Source organism: Molothrus ater, chromosome 7 (genome assembly GCF_012460135.2).
Source record: "Molothrus ater isolate BHLD 08-10-18 breed brown headed cowbird chromosome 7, BPBGC_Mater_1.1, whole genome shotgun sequence".
Taxonomy (NCBI): domain Eukaryota; kingdom Metazoa; phylum Chordata; class Aves; order Passeriformes; family Icteridae; genus Molothrus; species Molothrus ater.
Genome location: NC_050484.2, coordinates 31,831,035 through 31,850,637, shown reverse-complemented (window position 1 = coordinate 31,850,637; position 19,603 = coordinate 31,831,035). Strand labels below are relative to the sequence as shown.

Genomic DNA, 19,603 nt, shown 5'->3' with positions numbered 1-19,603 from the left:
AGAATAAACCTCACTGTTAAGCATTATCCACAGCAACAGAGTTTATTTTTATAACTTATTCCAGTTTTAAAAGCATACAGCTGCCAGTGACACACAGGTTGTCCTCTACAGCTCTTTGGTTTACAGCACCAGGCTCATCTGACATTGGGGTTTCTCTCCCAAGTGCAGGCACAGTCCATTACAGCTGCAAGCATCCCTTTGAATGGCTCAGTGCATGAGCTTTACCAGTGAGACTGGAAAATGAAAATAGAGCAGCAAACACTGAAGGGTTTGTGTCCTGGACCAAATTGAAATGCTTAATCAGGTCTTCAGCAAGTTCCACTTCCAACCCAACAGATTTTGACAGACATTGCAGAACACCAAGTAGTTGCAAGCAGGATAAAAACGAAACCTTGCAGTGAGGGCTGCTGAAGTGAGTCAGGGCCAAAGCCCAGCCCTGCCAGTCTGAGGACACGAGGCAGACACTGAAGTACGAGGAGGCTCATACACATCATGGTGAGAACATCATTGCACACATTTTCAAGTAATCCAAGAGGCAGCTTCGTTTACACTGAAGGTTTTGGATGTGGATGGAGACTTTGCTCTTAGGTTCCAGAATAAGTTATCTTACAGGGGCTTAATTTTCAGATTGTTCTGGAAATCAGGCCCTTTTAAGGGTTCTACGCCCAAGAAATGAAGCTTCCAAAATGAAGTCACATTAACATTGTGCACTTAAACTTTATACTTACATCAATAGCCAAAATACCCAAAATGTTTTAAATGTGAATAGGACATAGAGAAGACCTTCATGAAAAGACCTTCATCAACCTTCATGAAAACCGAGCTGTAAAAACATTGAAGGGATTGAAATAATTCCTTTAACAGTTAGAAATATATAAAAATTCCAGCTACAATAATTTGTCATTACCTGTAACTTAAAAGTGTTTTGGTCAATTTTCTCCAAAGCTTCATCTAAACATTCTTTGCTTCAGGGCTGAATACAGGAACTTGAAGCCTGCACCAATTTTGTGTGGAAAAAATATATCATGGAGCTAAATAGTATTTATAGAAAGTCATAATTTTGACTCCCTTCCAGGCATCCAGGCTAGTACAAGGTTAACTCAAAACAACAGACAAGTCAAGTGTGAAGTTTTAAGGCACAAATGAGTGTCATAGGATGAGAATACAACTATGCATTCCAGAGAGGGAACTGGCTTGCAAGAAGATGGGAAATAGGTAAAAACTTCTCCCTGTACCCAGGTACCTTACTGGATTCATGGAGCTACACAGTTCTTTTGGGGCTTTGCTAAAACCCCATCTGCAAACAGCTGCCCTGTGCCACCCTGATCTTCAAACACCACATGTCCTACAAAAGGCTTGGGGCTGGCTGCAGGTGGAGACACCCAAGCTCTACAGTCTGGGCACACCACAGCACACATTTTCTGTCTTCACAGACACTCTGCTCCTTTTCAGTTTTCTAAGTGTATGTGAGTGAAAGAAAAATAGCTCATATTAGAACAGGTGACATTTGCTCAGGGAGGAATGCCAGGGAAGATGCAAGAGGCTTGTTCCCAACCAAGCCTGCCTTACCAAAACACAGCAGCCACAGCCTGGCAGGCACATGTGGGCTCTGAGGGTGTTTAGGGTGTGCTGCAATGAGCCACCCAATTCCAGCATCAGGCCCATGTGGTATGGGGGGTCCTCAAAGTATGGGGCTTAAATTTGTATTCTTAAGTTCTAATTACATTTTTTGACTGTAATATCAGAAATTATATGAAGTGTTAACAGTTCAAGGAGGAATTTTACACTATAAGTGTGTTAATTAAAAATTAAAATCAAGAAATAGTAGCTTTTAGTGGAGTAGGTAATAGCTGCTTTTGTTCAGCTTTCCTGCTTATTCTTCCAGTGCTTTTCCTTAGTTTTAAAAGTTAAGACATGCTTTCAGTAAAACAAAACATATTATATTGTTGCAATGGAAGTCCCTACTTAATTCCTTTTGCCACTATTTACTTTAAAAATAGCTTTAATGGTAAATGAGAGGAAGCTCAAATACACTGGAGTACTAAAAGATTTGTTTAGAACATGAGAATGCATTTTACGTGCATCTATTACATGCATAAAGTGCTTTTATTTGCTCTCTAGACTGTGATCCAAATCCGTGGAACAAATGCAATTCCAGGGGTTTTGCACAGTGCCTGGGCTTCAGTGGTTTAAGGAACCAAAAGGGGCAGAAGGGTATAAAGGCCAGGAAGGTATAAAATGGCTTGGTTAGATGAGTTTGCATCCTGTTTGCTTCCTAGAGAAAGTATGAAATAGCACAAACCCAGGAATAAACACAACTGAGAAGTGGAAATATTTTCTTTGCCCACTGTAGACATCAGAAACCTCTGGCAGTGCCAAAGTCCTGTGAATTGTACCCGTGGGGCTCATATCAACACATCCAGATAAAATAAAGTGACCATCCCTGTTTAACACAGGGTAAAACAAACTCAGAGAGGAGGGCAGATCTAACTGGAAAGGGTCAGTTTCTGGATTAGACTACAACTGGCTTCTTGTATGTTTTAACTTTTTATTCTAGGGCAACTTGCACTCAAGTTTATAAGTTCTTTGATAAAAATTAAATGTTTTCTGTGCTGCCTTATTCCTAGCCAGTGTATCCCTCCCTTCCTGTTGTTTGGGCTGCATTCTCCATGCTTACCTCACATTACCTTTTCTTCTCTGTTTCTTAGGAGGACAGTTTATGAGATGCAGCAAGCCTTGCAATATCCTTTGGGAAGGGTTTGATTTGATACAAATTGAACGCTGGGGTCTTTCAGGACAGATGGAAGCTCTCAGCTACTGCCTGCCCTTCTACATCTTGGAAGAATCTTGTTGTGGAATGACTTAATGGTGGGAGGCAGTGCCTTGCTACAGCCCTTTCATCTCTTGGCTACTTTTACAGGATTAACCATAATCCTGAACTAGCATGGCAATCAGCAGGAGGCAGTGACAGAATGCAGCAGCAGTCATGCTGTCTGTGCTGTTCAGAGGAGGGTGGATTGATAAACTGGGGCTTTGGGTGCAGCAAACTGCAGCAAGAAATACATCCTCAGTCAAGGACAACTTGAATGCCAGTGCCATCCTTTTAGAAAAGGAGACTGGCATGAGTAGATTTGTCTTTTACCTGGGGACTTGAAGGTGAACATCCTCCCCTTTGTTTTAGGGGAGCATCTATCTAAGTAGACCTTTAGTAAATCCCTGTTGCTACAGCATTTCACAGAATCAAGTCCCATAAAACTAATTCATTAGGCTACATTATTCCCAGACAGGAATAAGTTTTCCTCCAAGTACTTCATCACCCTTTGGGTGTTCAGGGATAGAATAATTTGTATAAACAATGAAAATAGATGCTGGTTTAAGCTCCTTAATTCTTCACCTTTACCCCCCTGTAAAACAGTTTTAAACACAAAGTTTACTTTGAGTTTCCTCTTTCAGAAGTCACACATGGACAAAATGATAGCCTTATGAAGTGACCAAGTAGTTACTTGTCTATACAGTAAATCAGTTCCTGAGCTAAAAATAAAAAATCAGGAGCAGTCCCTTACAGCATCCGACTATTTTCTCTTTTTTACTTATAGAGAAACATTTAAATATTATGAAGGGCTGGATAATGTAAATGTCAGAGGAGGAACAGCAGGTGTTTTTTTAAGAGGTTCTAATATTTGTGGGTTAAAGTTCTTTTCTCACATTTGCAAGGATTCCAGCCATTAATATGAGCTCATCCAGGTTTCAGAAGACTCCTAGAAGCTTAAACAAGTGCACTGAAAAAGTTTGTGTTTGTAAACATTTATTCTTTTGAACTGAAAAAGGCTTGCATCAGCACACATTGTACAGACTTGCAAATTACACAAGTTGAAAAAAGTTTTGTTTCATTTATGTGCAATGAATCTTTAATGTCCAGTGAGCATCTGCAAATGATGAAAACTTAAACTATTAAAAAGGTTTCCAGCACTTACCAAACACAATTATCTTAGCGTGAAAAGGAAGAGAAAGAGACCCATACTGGTGGGAACACAATTAAAGTGCAAACATTTTGTCACTTGTATGAAGATACGTAAAGTTTCTTCACACTTCTGTTAAAAAGAAATATTAAAATGTGATTCAGTGAACATTCTTTGTAACCTATTCATAATCCCCTTCTAGTAATTATTAAACTTGCTGGATCAGAAGCAAATTCTTCAAGGGTACAAACTTGTAATTTCTTTTGACATTGTTTGAATATATTGGAAAGACAAGGACCACCTAAGGAGTTAGTTGCTAAAATGATATAACAGATTTTCTTTTTTTCTTAAAGAAAAACAGAAAAAGGAAGAAAAAGAAAAAGAAGATGAAAAAAAGAAAGAAAAAAAAGAAAAAACACACAAGGGGCAAAGAACAGGTTCACTTGAAGATCTTGGGTAGTTTGCTAGAAAATGAATAGAATTCCTTGAGAATGGTTCTCTTTTCCCCTCCACCAATCCTCAGGTTCCTGCCTTGGAATGGACTGCTGTGTGCTGGCTGTGAAAAGGGATTATAAAATACAAATCTGCATATGGATTTTTATGAACATCTGCTGTACAATAGAACTTTGGATCTGATACAAGATTTCAAAAATATAAAACAAAACTACTATAAAAGTAGGGGGCATTTCAGCAGCATTTCTCACAGAAAGCCGCCTGTTGCAAAGATGATTCCTTGCTATTGTCTGGGAGCAACTCTGTAAATTTTTTTCTTCATCTTGCTGGATTCACTGGGTTATTTATTCTTCAATGGCAAATGTCACGTGACAAAACATCCCAGGAGTCTCTCTGAAGAGAAGGGAAAGGCCATGACACCAAACCGATGGAGGAGGGAGAGTGGGGGCAGCCAGGTCCGAGCGCCCAGCCCAGCGGTGCGGCCGCTACTGCGAGCTGGCCCTCTCCAGGCCGTGCAGCTCGTGGTGCTTCTTGCTGCTCCTCAGGCGGAACTTGCTGCCCGCGCTGCCGCTCTGCCTCTTGAGCGCGCTCTGCGCGGCCGCCATGCTGGGGAAGGCGGCCAGCACCGTGTAGCTGGAGGCCAAGTCCCCGGCGCCCCCGCCGCCGTCCCCGCAGAACCGCCGCTGCTGCTGCTGCTGCTGCTGCTGCAGGCACTGGGAATCCCGCAGCCACCGGATCTTGGCACCCACCTTCAACAGTTCTCCAAAGAGCTTCTCTGCTTCCATACGAGTGATGCCTTCGGGCAGCTCAGTAATTTCTAGAACTTTCCCCACAACTGAAAGAAGAAAAACAGGGAATCTAAACCTGTTTTTGCACCTATTGATACAACATCATCAATGAAATTTTTTGGCTAGCTGGATATTGCAGCTGGGCACTTGGCTTTATTCCTGGCCCACAGGCCTCTGAATGCAGCACCAGCTCTAACAGAACCCCAAACGCGTGGTTGCCGTGTCTTTTAAGCCCAGGGAGAGGGGCAGGGCAGGGGTAGGGATCTCACCACCCAGGTAAGGCATGGGCAGTCTCAGGGGACAAATGACACCTGGATGGCCCAATGTGCCCCAGGGCTGAGAGGCATCTTTTGAACTTGGCCAATCACACAACGCCCTTTCTGGAATGCCAGGACTGACAGACAGCACTCAGCAGGGGCAAGGGAGAGGAAGGGAGAGGTGATCGGCACACCTGGGGAAGGAACCGGGATAACTGAGACACGCTATGGCATCACACTGCAACAAAAAATTACTGATTTCATACTTGTGTCTACACCTGGCTGATACCAAATCCACAGCATTTGCCTTCCTGATATTCGAGAGAGCCTTTGGTCTCACATTTAGCACTGCTTATAACTACAATTTGCTTACTTGTACAGGTGTGCAAATAAAAGCTGGGAATACAAAGAGGGTCCTCAGAACAAAGAGGGGAAAATAAAATCATCAACAACTCATTTTGCAGCAGGTTTCAGAACTCACTATAGCATCTCACTGGCCTTGCCTGGTAACGCTTCACACATCACCATGCTAAAAAAACTAGTCTGTCTTACCTCAAAAAAAATCCTTTCCATTAAATTGTTAGAAAAACGGATTTTTCTGTAACTTTCTGTGAACAGTTGACAGCAAGTAGCAAAAATTCTCAGTAAAGGTATTAAGGTAGATGCCATCAGATTTTATTTTCGTCATAAAAGATGACATCTTTACCAATTCCAACGAGCTAATCTGTAGATCTCCTAGAATGTCTCCAACATCCATGTGCTTAAATATACTAGAATGGGAAAAACTAAAACCAGAACAAACCAAAGAGCACAAACTAATTTGTGGTTTTTGTCTGATTTCACTTGTTAGGCCAGTAAAAGAAGCAGGGGTATTTATATTTAATATTTAATGTAACAATATCATAGAACTTAGGCCCAGTAAACTGACTTACTCGCTCTTTCTTTTAGTACTCTCCAATCCTGAACTTCTCTGGTCTTTTTCTCCAGCCTTCAAAACTACACTTTTTCCATTTAACTTCATTTTCCCCCTCTCTCCATGTTTTCCTCTCCATCCTTATGTTTCCAATGTTTGCCACGTCCATTTCTCTTGGCTCTGGCCCTTCTCACCTGTGCCTTTCTTGTACACTCCCAGCCCATCACCATAATTCCTTTTTCTGGAGGACTGTGTCAGTCAGCAATTCCATACCTGGTTCTCCTGCACCAAGATCTGCTGAAGCAGCCTTCTTTGCTGGTTTCTTTCCCCTGTTTCCATGTCTGTTTCCAGGCTGACACTGGAAAGATTGACATAAAGAGGGTACTTCAATGACAATCCATCGGTACCTGGAACTTTCCTGTCAGCTCAGTGACAAGCAGTGCAGAGCAATGTCTGCAAAATGACCTGCACTACCACGGGACAGAGAAGATCTTCACATCCAATTTTAGTTACTGAGTTTGATAATCCTACAGTCAGGCACATTCAATCCTTCACTACAGAAGAAAAGGAGGCAATGATGGGGGGAAAAAAATCACCTTAAATCATCTTGGAAGAACATCCCCCTGCCCCAGCCATCACATCCTCCAGCTGGCATTGGGTGGAAAGAGCAAGGTAGAGGCAGGGGGTTTGTGTGTCCCAGAAATTAAATAGAGGCAAAGACTTTTCAACTTTGCTAACAACAATATTTTGGGTTTGTTTTTCTTAAAAGGAACAAGGAACAAACTCACTCTTTGTTTAAAAATTACAATTTTTTTTAAATTTTTTTTTTTTAGAAATTGTTACTGGAATAAAAGAAAATAGTTAAATAGTTTTAGCAAAGGGTCCCCTCCCTTTAGATTTTTGAATTAGCTAGTGAATTGCTTAAAACCAAAAGCCATAATTCAGATAAATGTTTCTCACTTTTTAATACAACAAACAAGAACAATGGGGAGTACTGACATGGAATAAAATTTATTGCAAAGCAAGCACCTTCCACTCAATTACTCTCCAAGTGCAATAACACATTCCCCTGTTCTAGGTGGTTGTAATGGTAGTCCAGAATTGTTTTTTTTTTTCATTGTTTCATGAGATTGTTCTCTTTTAATACCTGTTGGCTTGTTACTTGTCCACGTAACAAAGATGGATTGTATTGCAGGGGTTGGCCAAGCAATGGGTATCTGGCATCTCCTTAAAGAGAAAGGTAATTAGAAGGGTTTTTCTGGTACAGGAAACTTCCTCCAAGTCCCTCTCACACTGAAAATGTTACACAGAAGAGAAAGCAGAATTGCTGTGCACAAAGCTGAGTCTGGCTGGGCTAACAAACTCAGAGCTGCCCTGACTCCATCAGCATCAACCACGTCCTGATCCCAAGGTGAAAAGGTACAAACTTGCTGGTATTTAGGGATTACACTCAAAGTTTTTCTTCACTGCAGTCTTAGATAAGCCCTTTTGTTTCAAAATGACTTTAATAAGTCTAAAGCTCCTCTCAGCATGCTAATTTAGTCATTTCATGGTTACAGCCCTGATTAGAGCAGGTCTATCTTCAGATTCCTATTTGTTGCAAGGATGCACAAAGACAATGCACTAGAAGTTTTCAGTAATCACAGCAGATGAAGGGAGCTAAGAGGTGTGCTTCAAACAGCCCACCTGGAATTGATACAACATCAGAACACAAAGCAATGACAAAGATTATGCAACAAATGAGACAAAGACAAGAAAATAAGGTTCTTTTTATCAATAAGAGAGGCACACAGAATTTCTCTAAGTTTTGCCTTAAAGTAAATCTTTGTGTAAAACAGACCTGCTAATTTGGAGTTTGGGAATTTTAGCAGGATACTTTTGTTCACTGACTAAAGGGGTTTACATCATCAACTATCCCAACTCAGTGAAAACTCTGTATTTTCTGTTGACATGGCAGCAGAAGATTGAAATTCCTCTACAAGGAATGTTTTGTGTCCTTGAGTGGCTCCTATCTGAAATACTAACTGAGGTACAGTCCTGGCTAAAGGCTTCACCCCATCATGCTTGTTGTTCTACAGAGGAATGAAAAATACATGCTTAGGCCATGGTGCAATTCAGTGCATTATCAACTCATGATTTATGGTTAAGACTTGAAGCTAAATTCTAGCAAACATTTTATTAATATTTTTAATGCTGAAATGGGAAATGTCACAATATGAGAAAGCCAGTGTGCTAGAGAAACACAGGAGAGGAGATTAATGAGGAGATGAAAAGTCTTTGAAGATATGGGGAACAGTACCAGTGCAGAGAGATAAGATGAAATTTTAAATGATGTTTGCATCATATAATGCAAATATTATAATAATTTTGGTGATTCTGCTTCAACAGCAATACTACTAAAGTGAGCCACAACTCATCAGAAAATCCTCATATAACTAGTGTTTTAAAACAAATAGAAATTTTCAAATAGGAATCACACATACATTTTAGTTAACTAAAAATATACCTTGTCCAGGGACAAAAGGTCTAGAAAACTGGGATACGATAGAAAGAGGTGCCAGTGTGGGACGGATGTTCTTCATGTTGGACAGCTGGGCTGGTGCTGGTGATTGGGCCGGTGAGGTGGCAGGGCTGCCCAGTTGAGGACTATGCTGCAGCTGGAATAAACAACACCTTAGTGTTTCAAAAAGTACTACTTGAACAAGCTGAACAGCACCCACAGCCTTCAAAGACTTAAAAAAGTTAAACTAGCTCTAGTAAGTATAACCAGAACAAGATTTTTATTCCCTGTGAAAAATGCCAATCACTTGTTTTTAAGATTTTAAACGTTGAATAGTATTAAAATGGTTAAAAAAATAGTAATACAATTAGAGTAATTATAATTTGGACAAATTGAATTAGGACAATATGAGACAATAGAGACAAAGAGTTACGGATGTTGGGTACCTTCTTCTGGGCAGCACGAGCCCAAAGGATTAACCCTTAAAAACAACACTTGTTTCATATTCATACATCTCATACATGATGCATAAATTCCATTTAAACACAGGATTCTGTCTGGTCATCGACAGCTTCTTCCTCTGAATCCTGACAGTGCCTTCGAGGCAGGAAGAAGTTCATTTCTTCTGATAAGAGGGCAAGAAATTATTTTTCTCTGAAAGATTTGGGTGTCCTGTGGCTGCTATCTCACTGCAAGTCCTTTCTTTAAAAAAAGTATCCTGCATAGCACAGTTTCTATTTTAACATTTTTTTATAACCCAAAACTCTATTTAACACAGTACTTAAGAGAATGAATACAGCATTGCTTTCTAACACAACCCATATAATACTCATTTGAATATTTGCGAAAAGCCAATCCCAAAATAGGCATTTTTCACATTCCCCAAAAAGCACTTTTTCAAAAGACAGAACCGATGCACATTTCAAGTCCCGCATCACCTCCTACCTGTGCAGCACCGTCTAAAGTGCTGATTTCCGTGCCCTTGTGCCCGCGGGGGTGCTCACAGTAGTACTTGCCCGCTCTCCTCTGCGGCGGGGACGGGTTCCGCGGCGCGGCGCTGCCGGGCACGTTGAGCTGCATCATCACCACCCCCGCGGCGGGCGGCGGCGCCACGGCTGCAACACAGGGAGGGAGCACAGCACCGTCAGCGCTGCCGGCGGGTGCCACCGGGAAAGGGCAATGACATCCGCAACGTGCCTGCCTAAGGAGCTGCTGATTCGAGAAAAATGGAGCCGTGGCTCGGTGCAATCACATTTCCACTTTGCAATAGCTAACTTAGAGAGGGCTTCCCAGAAAATCAGGTAGTGGAGCCACCGAAATTCATTGCTGAGAACACTTTTGAAAGAAATCACTCTATTTATTAGTAGTTGACAGTATTCAACATTCACTGCAGTTTCTATCAGTGTTGCAGAATGTGATATTAAGTGAAAATAGTTTTACATGATGTCCAGCAATGCAGACTCAAAATGTTTTCTCTGATACAATGGCATCTATCAGAAAGACCTGGGATCAGCCTTTGGTCTAGGCAGGCTTACCCTCACAAGTTCTCCCTGGAATGCTTTTCTGGGCAGATACTGCAAACTGATCCCCACACCCTGTCCCACCTGGGTCCTGTGGCAGCACAGAAACTCCAGAGCCAGGGGACAACACCTCAACATCCAGCACTGCTGCACAAGGTTTCACACCAGCAGCTGTGAGGAGAGGCTGCCCAAGAGACAAACCATCTCCCCACTCTGCCCCAAGTTATTTCTATAATGCCCTTTTTATTTGTAAATGGCTGTTTGCAATTTCCTTCTCTGCTCTACCCACTTTTTACAACATGTCTCAGAAACCAAGATTAAAACACACTTTAAACATCATTTAATCATCCAGAAAGCAGGATTCTGCAGTGTTCTAAATTTACTGCCACGTCATAGCATCAAGGTACAGATTATAGAATGCATTCATCTGGTGCTTTTTATAATGGGCTATTGTTTTCAGTACCCCTGGGCTCCACAAAAAGAAAGAGACTTCTTCAAAAATCAAACCAAACTCTGTAGAATAAGGAATGCATAACATTAAAACTACACTAGCTTTTGTAAATTGTATTTGGAAATATTTATTACATGGCTAACTGAATTAACAATGTCTTCACATCTATACTTTCTTTTTAATAGCAAGAAGTTTTACCCAGGTGTTACAGATTGCAATTGAACCATCAGGTATCTGGCCAGCTTTAGCAGAGGATATAAATTAAGGAGTCCCTGCAAGAGCCACATTGTGAATATTTCTGTTTTGTTGCATAACAGAATAAACTCAGTTTATGACTGCTACATAATCAGAATAATATATAACACAACAATTTTCCACTGGTGAAGCCATTAATTTATCTAGTCCCTATATGTAAACCTGAGATATGCCAAACACCTATACACACACACTACATCTAGCACACCAAAATGGGTTTCATTTTAATCTCGTATGCATATATTTATATATTTTATAAATTATAATAATTTACAGCTTACTGGTTTATATACAGTATTTCACTCTGCAACACTCTAGCATGCTCTTTCTGAATTATCTCTGTTCAGTGAGAATGGAACACCCAACAAAAATATGTTTGTCTTCCTGAAACATCTACACCACCATCTCTAAAAGAGTGTAAATCTAAAATGCAATTTCAACTGCAGAAGAAAACTTTATGCATTCAGAAAATCACGTTTTTTCTTTCGGTTCTAATTCCCTAGCACTGCAGGCAATGAAAATAAATGGAATTCTTTTCCTAACCAAGTATCCTGACACAATGCAATGTCATACAGTGCATAAGTCAGTTTGCAGACACTTTATGACCTGTCAAATCCCATGAGAAGTGAAACCCAGAAATCCTTCAAAGCCTCCCCAGCTTTACAGCCTGGTCCCCTGTAACACAACTCTGCTGCTTGTCTGTGGACCTGCTCACTGGCCCCACCTCAGAGGCCTTCATTCAGCATCTCAATGCCTTCACTTGTTGAAAAGCACAAGTTTTGATTTATTCCCCAGAACTGGCTCCTTCATAGAGGTCTTCCTCCTTCCTGAAACTCCCTGAACTCCCAGTTTGCAGGTCTGAACCAGGCCATCCAAACTGCACAAAACCTGCACTTCCAGGATAGATAGGAGGGCAGAAAAACAAACCAGTGCAAACTCCCTTTTAGACATTCTGAAATGACAATCTTCCAGAATTAAAGCAAAACAAACTTGAAGCAAAATGGAAACCAAACCAAACCTTCCCATGAACTGCTAATCCAGCTAGCTTGCCACTTAACTGCATGTTATCTATTTACTAATAAACAGGTTCAAAAACACTTTAAAGATAAATGTTTGTAAGAAACACCACATCTGTAACAGAATCTAGGTCATTGATCTAGGGTTGTTTAATCTAGTGCTTGCTTGCAAAATACTGAGATAGCAGAATTTGAGATTATCCCTTTTGTACCTAACAAGCCTCTAATGTATCAAATTCCCTAACAGTAAATAAAGACTGTGCCACTGTGGTCACAGGATTGTTCTGTAATCTCTTATTTGGTGGTTAACCCTAGTGCTCTTATTTTCCTGACCAGTCCATCATCAATTTTATGGTTAGAACTTCAGAGTTTTAAGTGTTTGGATATTAACATTTATGAAGGTTTCATGGATTGATAAGATCAATGTCAGCACTGCTTTCAAACACATTGAGGCTTCTGTTTACACACCTTCTAAAAATGACCCAAGTATTTTGTACATCAAAACCTTCTGAACCTGACTTAAATGTTTCTGCTGAGTAACATTTACCTGCTGAGGGTGCCTCCAGGCTGCCCCCGTGAGCCACTGTTTCACTTAAAATCCAACTTATCATTTTAAAAGGTACAATAATAGCAATACAGATGAAGAATTAAAAAAAATTAAAAAATCAGAGATGGCCCCCAAGTTGCAGTTGTTCTAGCAGTTAGCCATGAAACCAATCTGCAAATTTACAGCATGTTCTAGACAGAATGGCTTAGATGAAAATCCCAATAAAATATACCTTTTTTTGGCTGCATGATGGAAAGACCAGTGGGTGAACTTTTACATGATGAGGGTGGAGACACTATGCTGTAGTGCACAATGGAAGCAGCCTGCTGTGGCTTTGACTTGGATGAAGGTGGCAATAATGTAGGAGGTGATGGCTTCTGACTCGAATGGTTGCTATAAACTATGAAAGTAAAAGCAGTAAATAAGGCTGCCATAAAAACATAACACCCCACACAGCTTTGAAGTTCTTTCAGCTTTCCAGCAGGTCAAAAAGCTACCCCACAATGCTCAGTTTTCAAACTCCCCTCAAGAAAATCACTGCTCCTACTCTGTTAACTGAAATCTAGCATGGTTCTTGAGTAGAAGAGCCAAGTATGCTGCTTCCAAAATGTACCTCACTCCTTCTGTCAAACAGAGACCCAAATCCCAAGGTTTTCAGACCCATCTGGCAATTGAGAAAAGGATGGAAGTGCTTCTGCTGCCAATGTATGGTTCCCATGTCTATCTTAACTACCAGTAGATGTGCAAGGTATTATGATGTATGGTATTGGATTTTAAGAAAGTAACTTGAAGTATTTCAAAGATAAAAAAAATGAGATTTCAAATTAATCTGCTTCAGTGTTAAAAATGGAAAATAAATTCAAAAACGGAACAAAAGAAGAAATAGAATCCAGCAGTTAATTCTAAATCAAACCCTTAACAGCAAATATCCAATCACCCAGCATAATAATAGCTAGACATTTTTTAAGCTTATCAATAAAAAGTTTGTTCTCCCAACCTGCACACTGCTGTCCTTGAAGCTGCTGTGAGTTGCATGGTGATGATGTTCTAGGAAACTGTATCTGCTCTGATCCAGGAGGCTGCAAATATCCTACAGATGAACTGTAATAACAAAAAAAGAACATGACTAACAGGCATTTATGCTGCACTTATTTAATCACGACTTCTACATTTGCTGTGTACATGTACTGCAAATCACTGAGCTTTTGTTCATTTTAAATCAGTAATATTCCCACCTACCCTGAATTCATTCATTCTTCAGAAGACTGAAGCTTCCCACCTCTTCCCTAGCAAAAACATGTGCCCTGCCTACACTGAGAAACTGTATTAATTCACCTACTTTGATATTCTATTTTTGTGTCCACAGCTCTGTATCAGCATAAAGACATGCAGCAAAATAATAACAAAAAGACAATTTGTTGTCTTGCTCACTGCAGAAGAATTAGGTCTCGGTTACGAGATCCCCACAGCCCCTGCCATGAGGATTTGGGATGCAGTGCCCTCAGCTGGGGGCTGGCCCTGGGCAGCTGGGGCAGCACAGCCAGAGAGGAGATGGAACAGGACTGCAGGGGAAAAGGATAACTTGAAAAGTTTATTTATGCCAGGCAGCTTTTCAGGGTCGTCAGGGGAAAAACCAGGTAACAGACGTGGTTAGATTCTATTTTACCACTAATGCTCAGCCAGAATATCAGGTTGGTGGACCATAGTCAGAGCAGTGCCTATAGAATCCTGTACTAGCAGATAACCATTCTGAGAATAAAACAATTCCTTTAAATTGTGGAAAAAGAAAAAGTAGGTTTAATCCTCTTGGACCTACTATTTTTACCTATGTTGTCGAAAGTTTGTTCCATCCTTTGTCCCACAGGTCACTTATATAATTTTAATTTGAAGATTCCCTTCCATTAAAGCAGACAAAACCAAGTGAAAACAGAGATGCTTTCACACAGCTTCTGCTCTGCCTACTGATTCTATTTTTCAGCAGTGACCTGAAGGCTTGACCCTCAGCTCCTGCAGAACAGCACTCTGCTTTCCTTGTTCAAGTGCTGCAGATAACTATTCTGATGAAAGCAAATGCTGCCATTGGTTGCTAGTTTGCTCTGAATTCCTAATAAATGAGAGGGACATTCTAAATTACACAAAAGATCAAGCAACCAAACTTAATTCAAGAAAATCTGGAATGATGCCTACCTGTGACTTCACTGAATCTCAAATATAAAACAGAAAAGGATTAAAAACCCTTCAGATACAAAGAACAGGAATCCAGATTTAAGTAGACGAAACCATGCGGCGATGACACAAATACTACTGAGGTCTGCACTCTCAAAAGGATGAACAAGCTTCAAACTGTTGCTGCTTGTTTAAAAGCTCCCAGGTATTTTTAAATGCTGCACATTTGTAAGTTCAAAAAAACTTGAGAAAGAAAAATTTGTAAGAAGCATGAATCCTAATGAATTCTCCTAGGTACTTCCTATCTGTTCTCAAATAGACTGCTTTGGGGACACAGATGTATACTCAGGGAGGGCTGTACATGCAGAGCAATTTGCTGCTAGCAAGGTAGGTAAAAAAAAAAAAAGAAAGAAAAGGTTATTTATCAAACAAAAGCCAAGTTTCTACACTTGTTTCACACCCAGCTTGGTGCCAGCAAGCCTCATCTACAATACAAAGTAAGCTAAACCTTTTCCAAAGAAAGTTCCAAAGTTCCAAAAAAGAAGTCAGTCTTTTTCTGGGATTCAAATGATTTTTCCTCTACACATTATTCATGTAGTATCTTTGTCAAAACCAGTGACTATGGATAGTCATCTTAAATATTACTGCAGAAAGACTGAACTGCTGAGCACACTGGTGTCTCATGGGTAAGAAATGGAATGCAGAAAATTTAAGAGGTGGAACTGCAGTAAAGTATTGCTCAAAGTGCTATGGAGACAATGTTTTCCAGTCCAACAAGTATGTCACAGTAAAGCAGTACTGCTTGTTTCACTTAATTGCATAAGAGCAGAAAATAAACAGAATGTAAGTCTGCTTTTAAAATAATAGTTTTAGTATTTGCTGCAGTACTAAAACCAGATCCTGTCAGTTCTGACAAAGCCACTAAGCCAGCTGCTGAGAAATCAAGGATCAGTTAAAGTTACCTTAGATTGTTCTGTTGGCCTGATGGAATGACACTGTAGTACACTGGCATTCCTGTGGTGGGCAGCCCTTGGCTGGACTGGCTGGGAATTATAACAGGCTGCTGAAACGTCTGCTGGGGCACTGCTGGGGAACCTTGAGGCACCGAGACCTGCAATGGGCCACACAGTCAGATTTTCTCCTGCAGACAATGTTTTTGCCTCTTGACCATCATCCAGCTGATATAAGAATTTAAAAATAACCCCAGAAACTGAAAGATCTCCTGGAATTCTCTAAAACCAGAATAAGAGTGGTAACAGTAGCTAAAATAACAACACCATCTTAAACAAAAAAAACAACTTTAATCTTCTTCCTCCCCAATGGAAATGTTGCCTCCAAGGGACTCCATGAATTAACAAGCTATTTTCTCTACAATAGAAACTGGAGTGGTGGGAAGGAAACCTTCCAAGCTTTTCTCCCCCACCCTCTGAACTGCAACTGATGCAGCACTTGGCTTTCAACAGCACCAGAACTTGTGCACTTGTGACAAGCTCTTGTTTCTTCTCACTTCAGTTATGGGTTTGAATCTTTAGCTTCTGTCCCCAAAGTCACCTTTGGCACCTGCTTGCAGCTTTCTACCATTTCTACCATAAAGCAAAGGACTTAAAGAAAACCCCAACACTCAAAGCCACAGAAGAGTCATTGCAAAGTTACGAATACATTACCCACCTGATAAGATGGCACTGAGGGATATGGAACAATCACACCTTGAATTTGATTCCCAATGTTGTTGTGTTGGCCACTGACTAGATTTTGATTCTGAGACTGCTGAACTCCAACTAAACCCTGGTAGTTTTGCTGCTGGTTGGGCAAAATCTGGTAACCTGAAATTATACATTTAAATCTTACTTTGAAATAATGAACACATTTTAAGCATAGTTGCCTATTCAAAAATACACTTGTAGCATTTTCCAATGGCTTGTTTAATCTGGCAGCTTCACAACAGTTGAACTTATCATGCATATAAAAAGAAGCCAACATTAAAATTAATAGATTTACTCATTTGGATTCAGCATGAAATATTATCCATACTGTTGGCAATGGTGCTCCCACATGCGTGCACTACTCATTTACACTCTGGCTTACATGCATTAACACCTTGATTTGACAGGTGAAAGCTGGAAGCACTTGAACAAAGCATGCTAGACAGGATCACACCCAATTCATTGTCTGCTATTGTGAACAAGGCCATTCCAGGTACTTCGGTTTGAAAATTCCACATATGCAAAATTCAGCTTGGACCTCAGGTGCCCCAGGGGTCAGAGCATCTTGACTGCAATTCAAAACTAAATCAGACTTCAGAAAATTTGCATAAGGCCTGGGTGCAAATCCTTTCCAAAGGGGCAATTTCTTCTGAAATCCGTAATGCTAAAACCAACTGGGGACTGAGAAAAATCTTCCAAGTTGGTAAGCCAGTTGGTACATAGTGGAAGATGTTTTATATTCAAAGTTATCTTAGGGACACAAAGAAAGATTTTCATATTCCCCCCTCTACAGTGTCTCTAAAACAATTTATTATTGTTTAAACTGGTATCCTCTACTATCTTTCAAAAATTGCCTAAAAAAACCCACCCTACCCCACCCCAAAACCCAAACCAAAACACCCCAAGCATGAATGCCAAACAGGAAATTGGTGCATTTATAAAGTCCAACCTAAACTCCCCTTTCCTCTTTTTTTCAAAAGCATTTCGCAGGTAACTGCTACCATGATCCAAACACATGCAGAACACAAGTTCTTTTTTTCTCATGTTCCATCATACAGGTGTGCACTACTTACCACATCAGCAAAACCCCAACACAGTCAGTGTTTCTGAGACAAAGCCAGTTATCCCTCCAGAATAACAAAACTGGGCTTGTCAAGATGCACTGACGGCAAGAAGAGTCTGCGTTTGAGTTGGACACATTCATAGCCCACTGACCTTGACATTCTCCATGCTCCCTACCTTGGCAAGGAACTATAATAGAGCAAATTTAGCTGCAAAATCTCCCTTGGGTTTTCTTTAAACTGTGCTAAAAAAAGGCTCAGTCTATTCTGAAAGTACTCCAGTTAACATAAAACACCTTTTTGTGAGCAGCACCCTCTGATGTTCATTGATTTTGTCCACACAGTACAATGAACATTGTGCACTAACAGCCTCAGCAGGCTCTCCATAGAAATTGCAACAATGAACACCAAACAAAGACTGTTAATATTATCAAATATTGCTTCAGAAAATTAAAGGGAAGAAGATTCAGTTCGTTAAAACCAAGACAGCTATTCATTAGAAACACACAACACTATAAATATTTTCAGAGGACTAGACAAAACTTCAGAACAATACATGCTTGAAGTAGGACTAGTACTTAGAATTCTTAATAACTTAAGTTTGAACTGTGCACAAAATGCCCTTCATATCTGTAATATTCAAAATGCTTTAACATACTTTGTTCTAAAGTGGTCTATGGCCCCTAAAAAGCAGCAGAATGGGAAGTTGTGCTGTGACAGTGCACCTGCAGTCTGAACCCCTCATGTCCCAGAAATTGCAATGGACCCGTGAGTAGCTCTGTAGCCTTTGCTGGCACTTGCAGAGACAGATACAATCAATTCTGCAAGCAGAGGGAACTGGAACAATACAAATTGGCTGCCACAAAGGTTCCCCAGAGCGTTCCAAAGAATGCTCTATTTTTAGCTGCAGTTTCACCTCTGCATAGAGTGGGCTGACAGAAATGCAGCACTCAGCACAAACCCCACACCTGCCACAGCAGATTGCCCCATTACACAGAAATACTCTGAAACTGGAGGTAAAAATAGGAGCAGGTTCCTTAATATTTACATAATTCAAAAGAAATCACAGTTAAGATAAGAAAAGTTAACTCACAGAATATGGAAATACATTTTTTGAATAATGCATTAGGAGTGAGAAACAGAGTTTATTGAAGAACAGAAAAGCAAGTACAAGCACTCAGTTAATGAGCTGGGAGTTGATGAGCTTGGTTTTGACTATTACAGCTACAGCTACTGTTGCAGCTGGAGTAGTTTTATCCCTGGCTTGTGAAACAGAAGCCAGTTGAACTGCAGCTGATGTTCCTACAGGAACTGTAGTTCGGACTGGATTTTTAAACAACTTGGAGATAGGTCTCGTGGTAACTGGGCTCACATTAACATGGCAATTGGAAATGTTTTTTTTCTTAAGGAGAGTTTTCTTCTCCCGACATCTTTTGGGCAACAAAAGCATTTTTATTAAAAGTGAACCCCCCAAAATATTTCACCTGAAACCCCTTTAAAAAGGAAGCCAGGAAGCAGCTGAAAAAGAGACCGGTTCACTGTGAGAAATGTAAACCTCTCAGACAGTGTTACGGCCCCGAATCCAACAGCTCATCAATAAAGTCAGGCCACTCCTCAACATTAGACCAGAAGTGGCTGCAGTTGCCATGCTCTCAGAAGCTGCCATCTTTTATCTGAATTTGTGTTTGCAAAGTTATTTCATAGTTAGTAACCACTTCCTGAGATGAACAACCCCCATGGCTTTTATGTAATGCAAGACTTGTAACTCTCATTTTTGCCCAGCCACTTTGCTGTATGAGCCAAGTAATGTGGTGCCTTTGGCTCAAAAACCACACATTGCTAAAAAATAAGCATCAACCACTTCAGGTGTAGCTTTGTGTCAAATTAATACAAATATCAATGGTTTAAAATAAATTACAAGGGAAAGAATTTTCAAATACACCATCTTATGAGGTATTTCCAGAACACATAACAAGACATGGAACCACCAGTTTCTAAAATGCTGATTCAAATT

The 19,603-nt window shown here is 40.4% G+C and overlaps 1 protein-coding gene across 12 annotated transcripts in view; it reads right to left on the bottom strand.

The window, feature by feature from the left end:
* Nucleotides 1-16: 16 nt before the first annotated feature.
* Nucleotides 17-19,603, bottom strand: part of R3HDM1 (R3H domain containing 1) — an 83,373-nt gene continuing 63,786 nt past the window's right edge. For 9 of the 12 annotated variants that reach the window (XM_036386705.2, XM_036386710.2, XM_054515438.1 and 6 more), the window contains 9 exons: nt 16,494-16,648; nt 15,788-15,936; nt 13,657-13,760; nt 12,892-13,059; nt 9,816-9,985; nt 8,877-9,027; nt 7,518-7,597; nt 6,644-6,728; nt 3,789-5,247 (listed from right to left, as the gene is read on the bottom strand). In XM_036386705.2, the coding sequence (XP_036242598.1) occupies nt 4,898-5,247; nt 6,644-6,728; nt 7,518-7,597; nt 8,877-9,027; nt 9,816-9,985; nt 12,892-13,059; nt 13,657-13,760; nt 15,788-15,936; nt 16,494-16,648 (1,412 nt within the window). In that variant the 3' untranslated portion in view covers nt 3,789-4,897. Of the gene's footprint in view, nt 5,248-6,643; nt 6,729-7,517; nt 7,598-8,876; nt 9,028-9,815; nt 9,986-12,891; nt 13,060-13,656; nt 13,761-15,787; nt 15,937-16,493; nt 16,649-19,603 lie in introns of all 12 variants that reach the window. The other 3 variants (XM_036386712.2, XM_036386714.2, XM_036386707.1) reach the window with 2 other exon arrangements.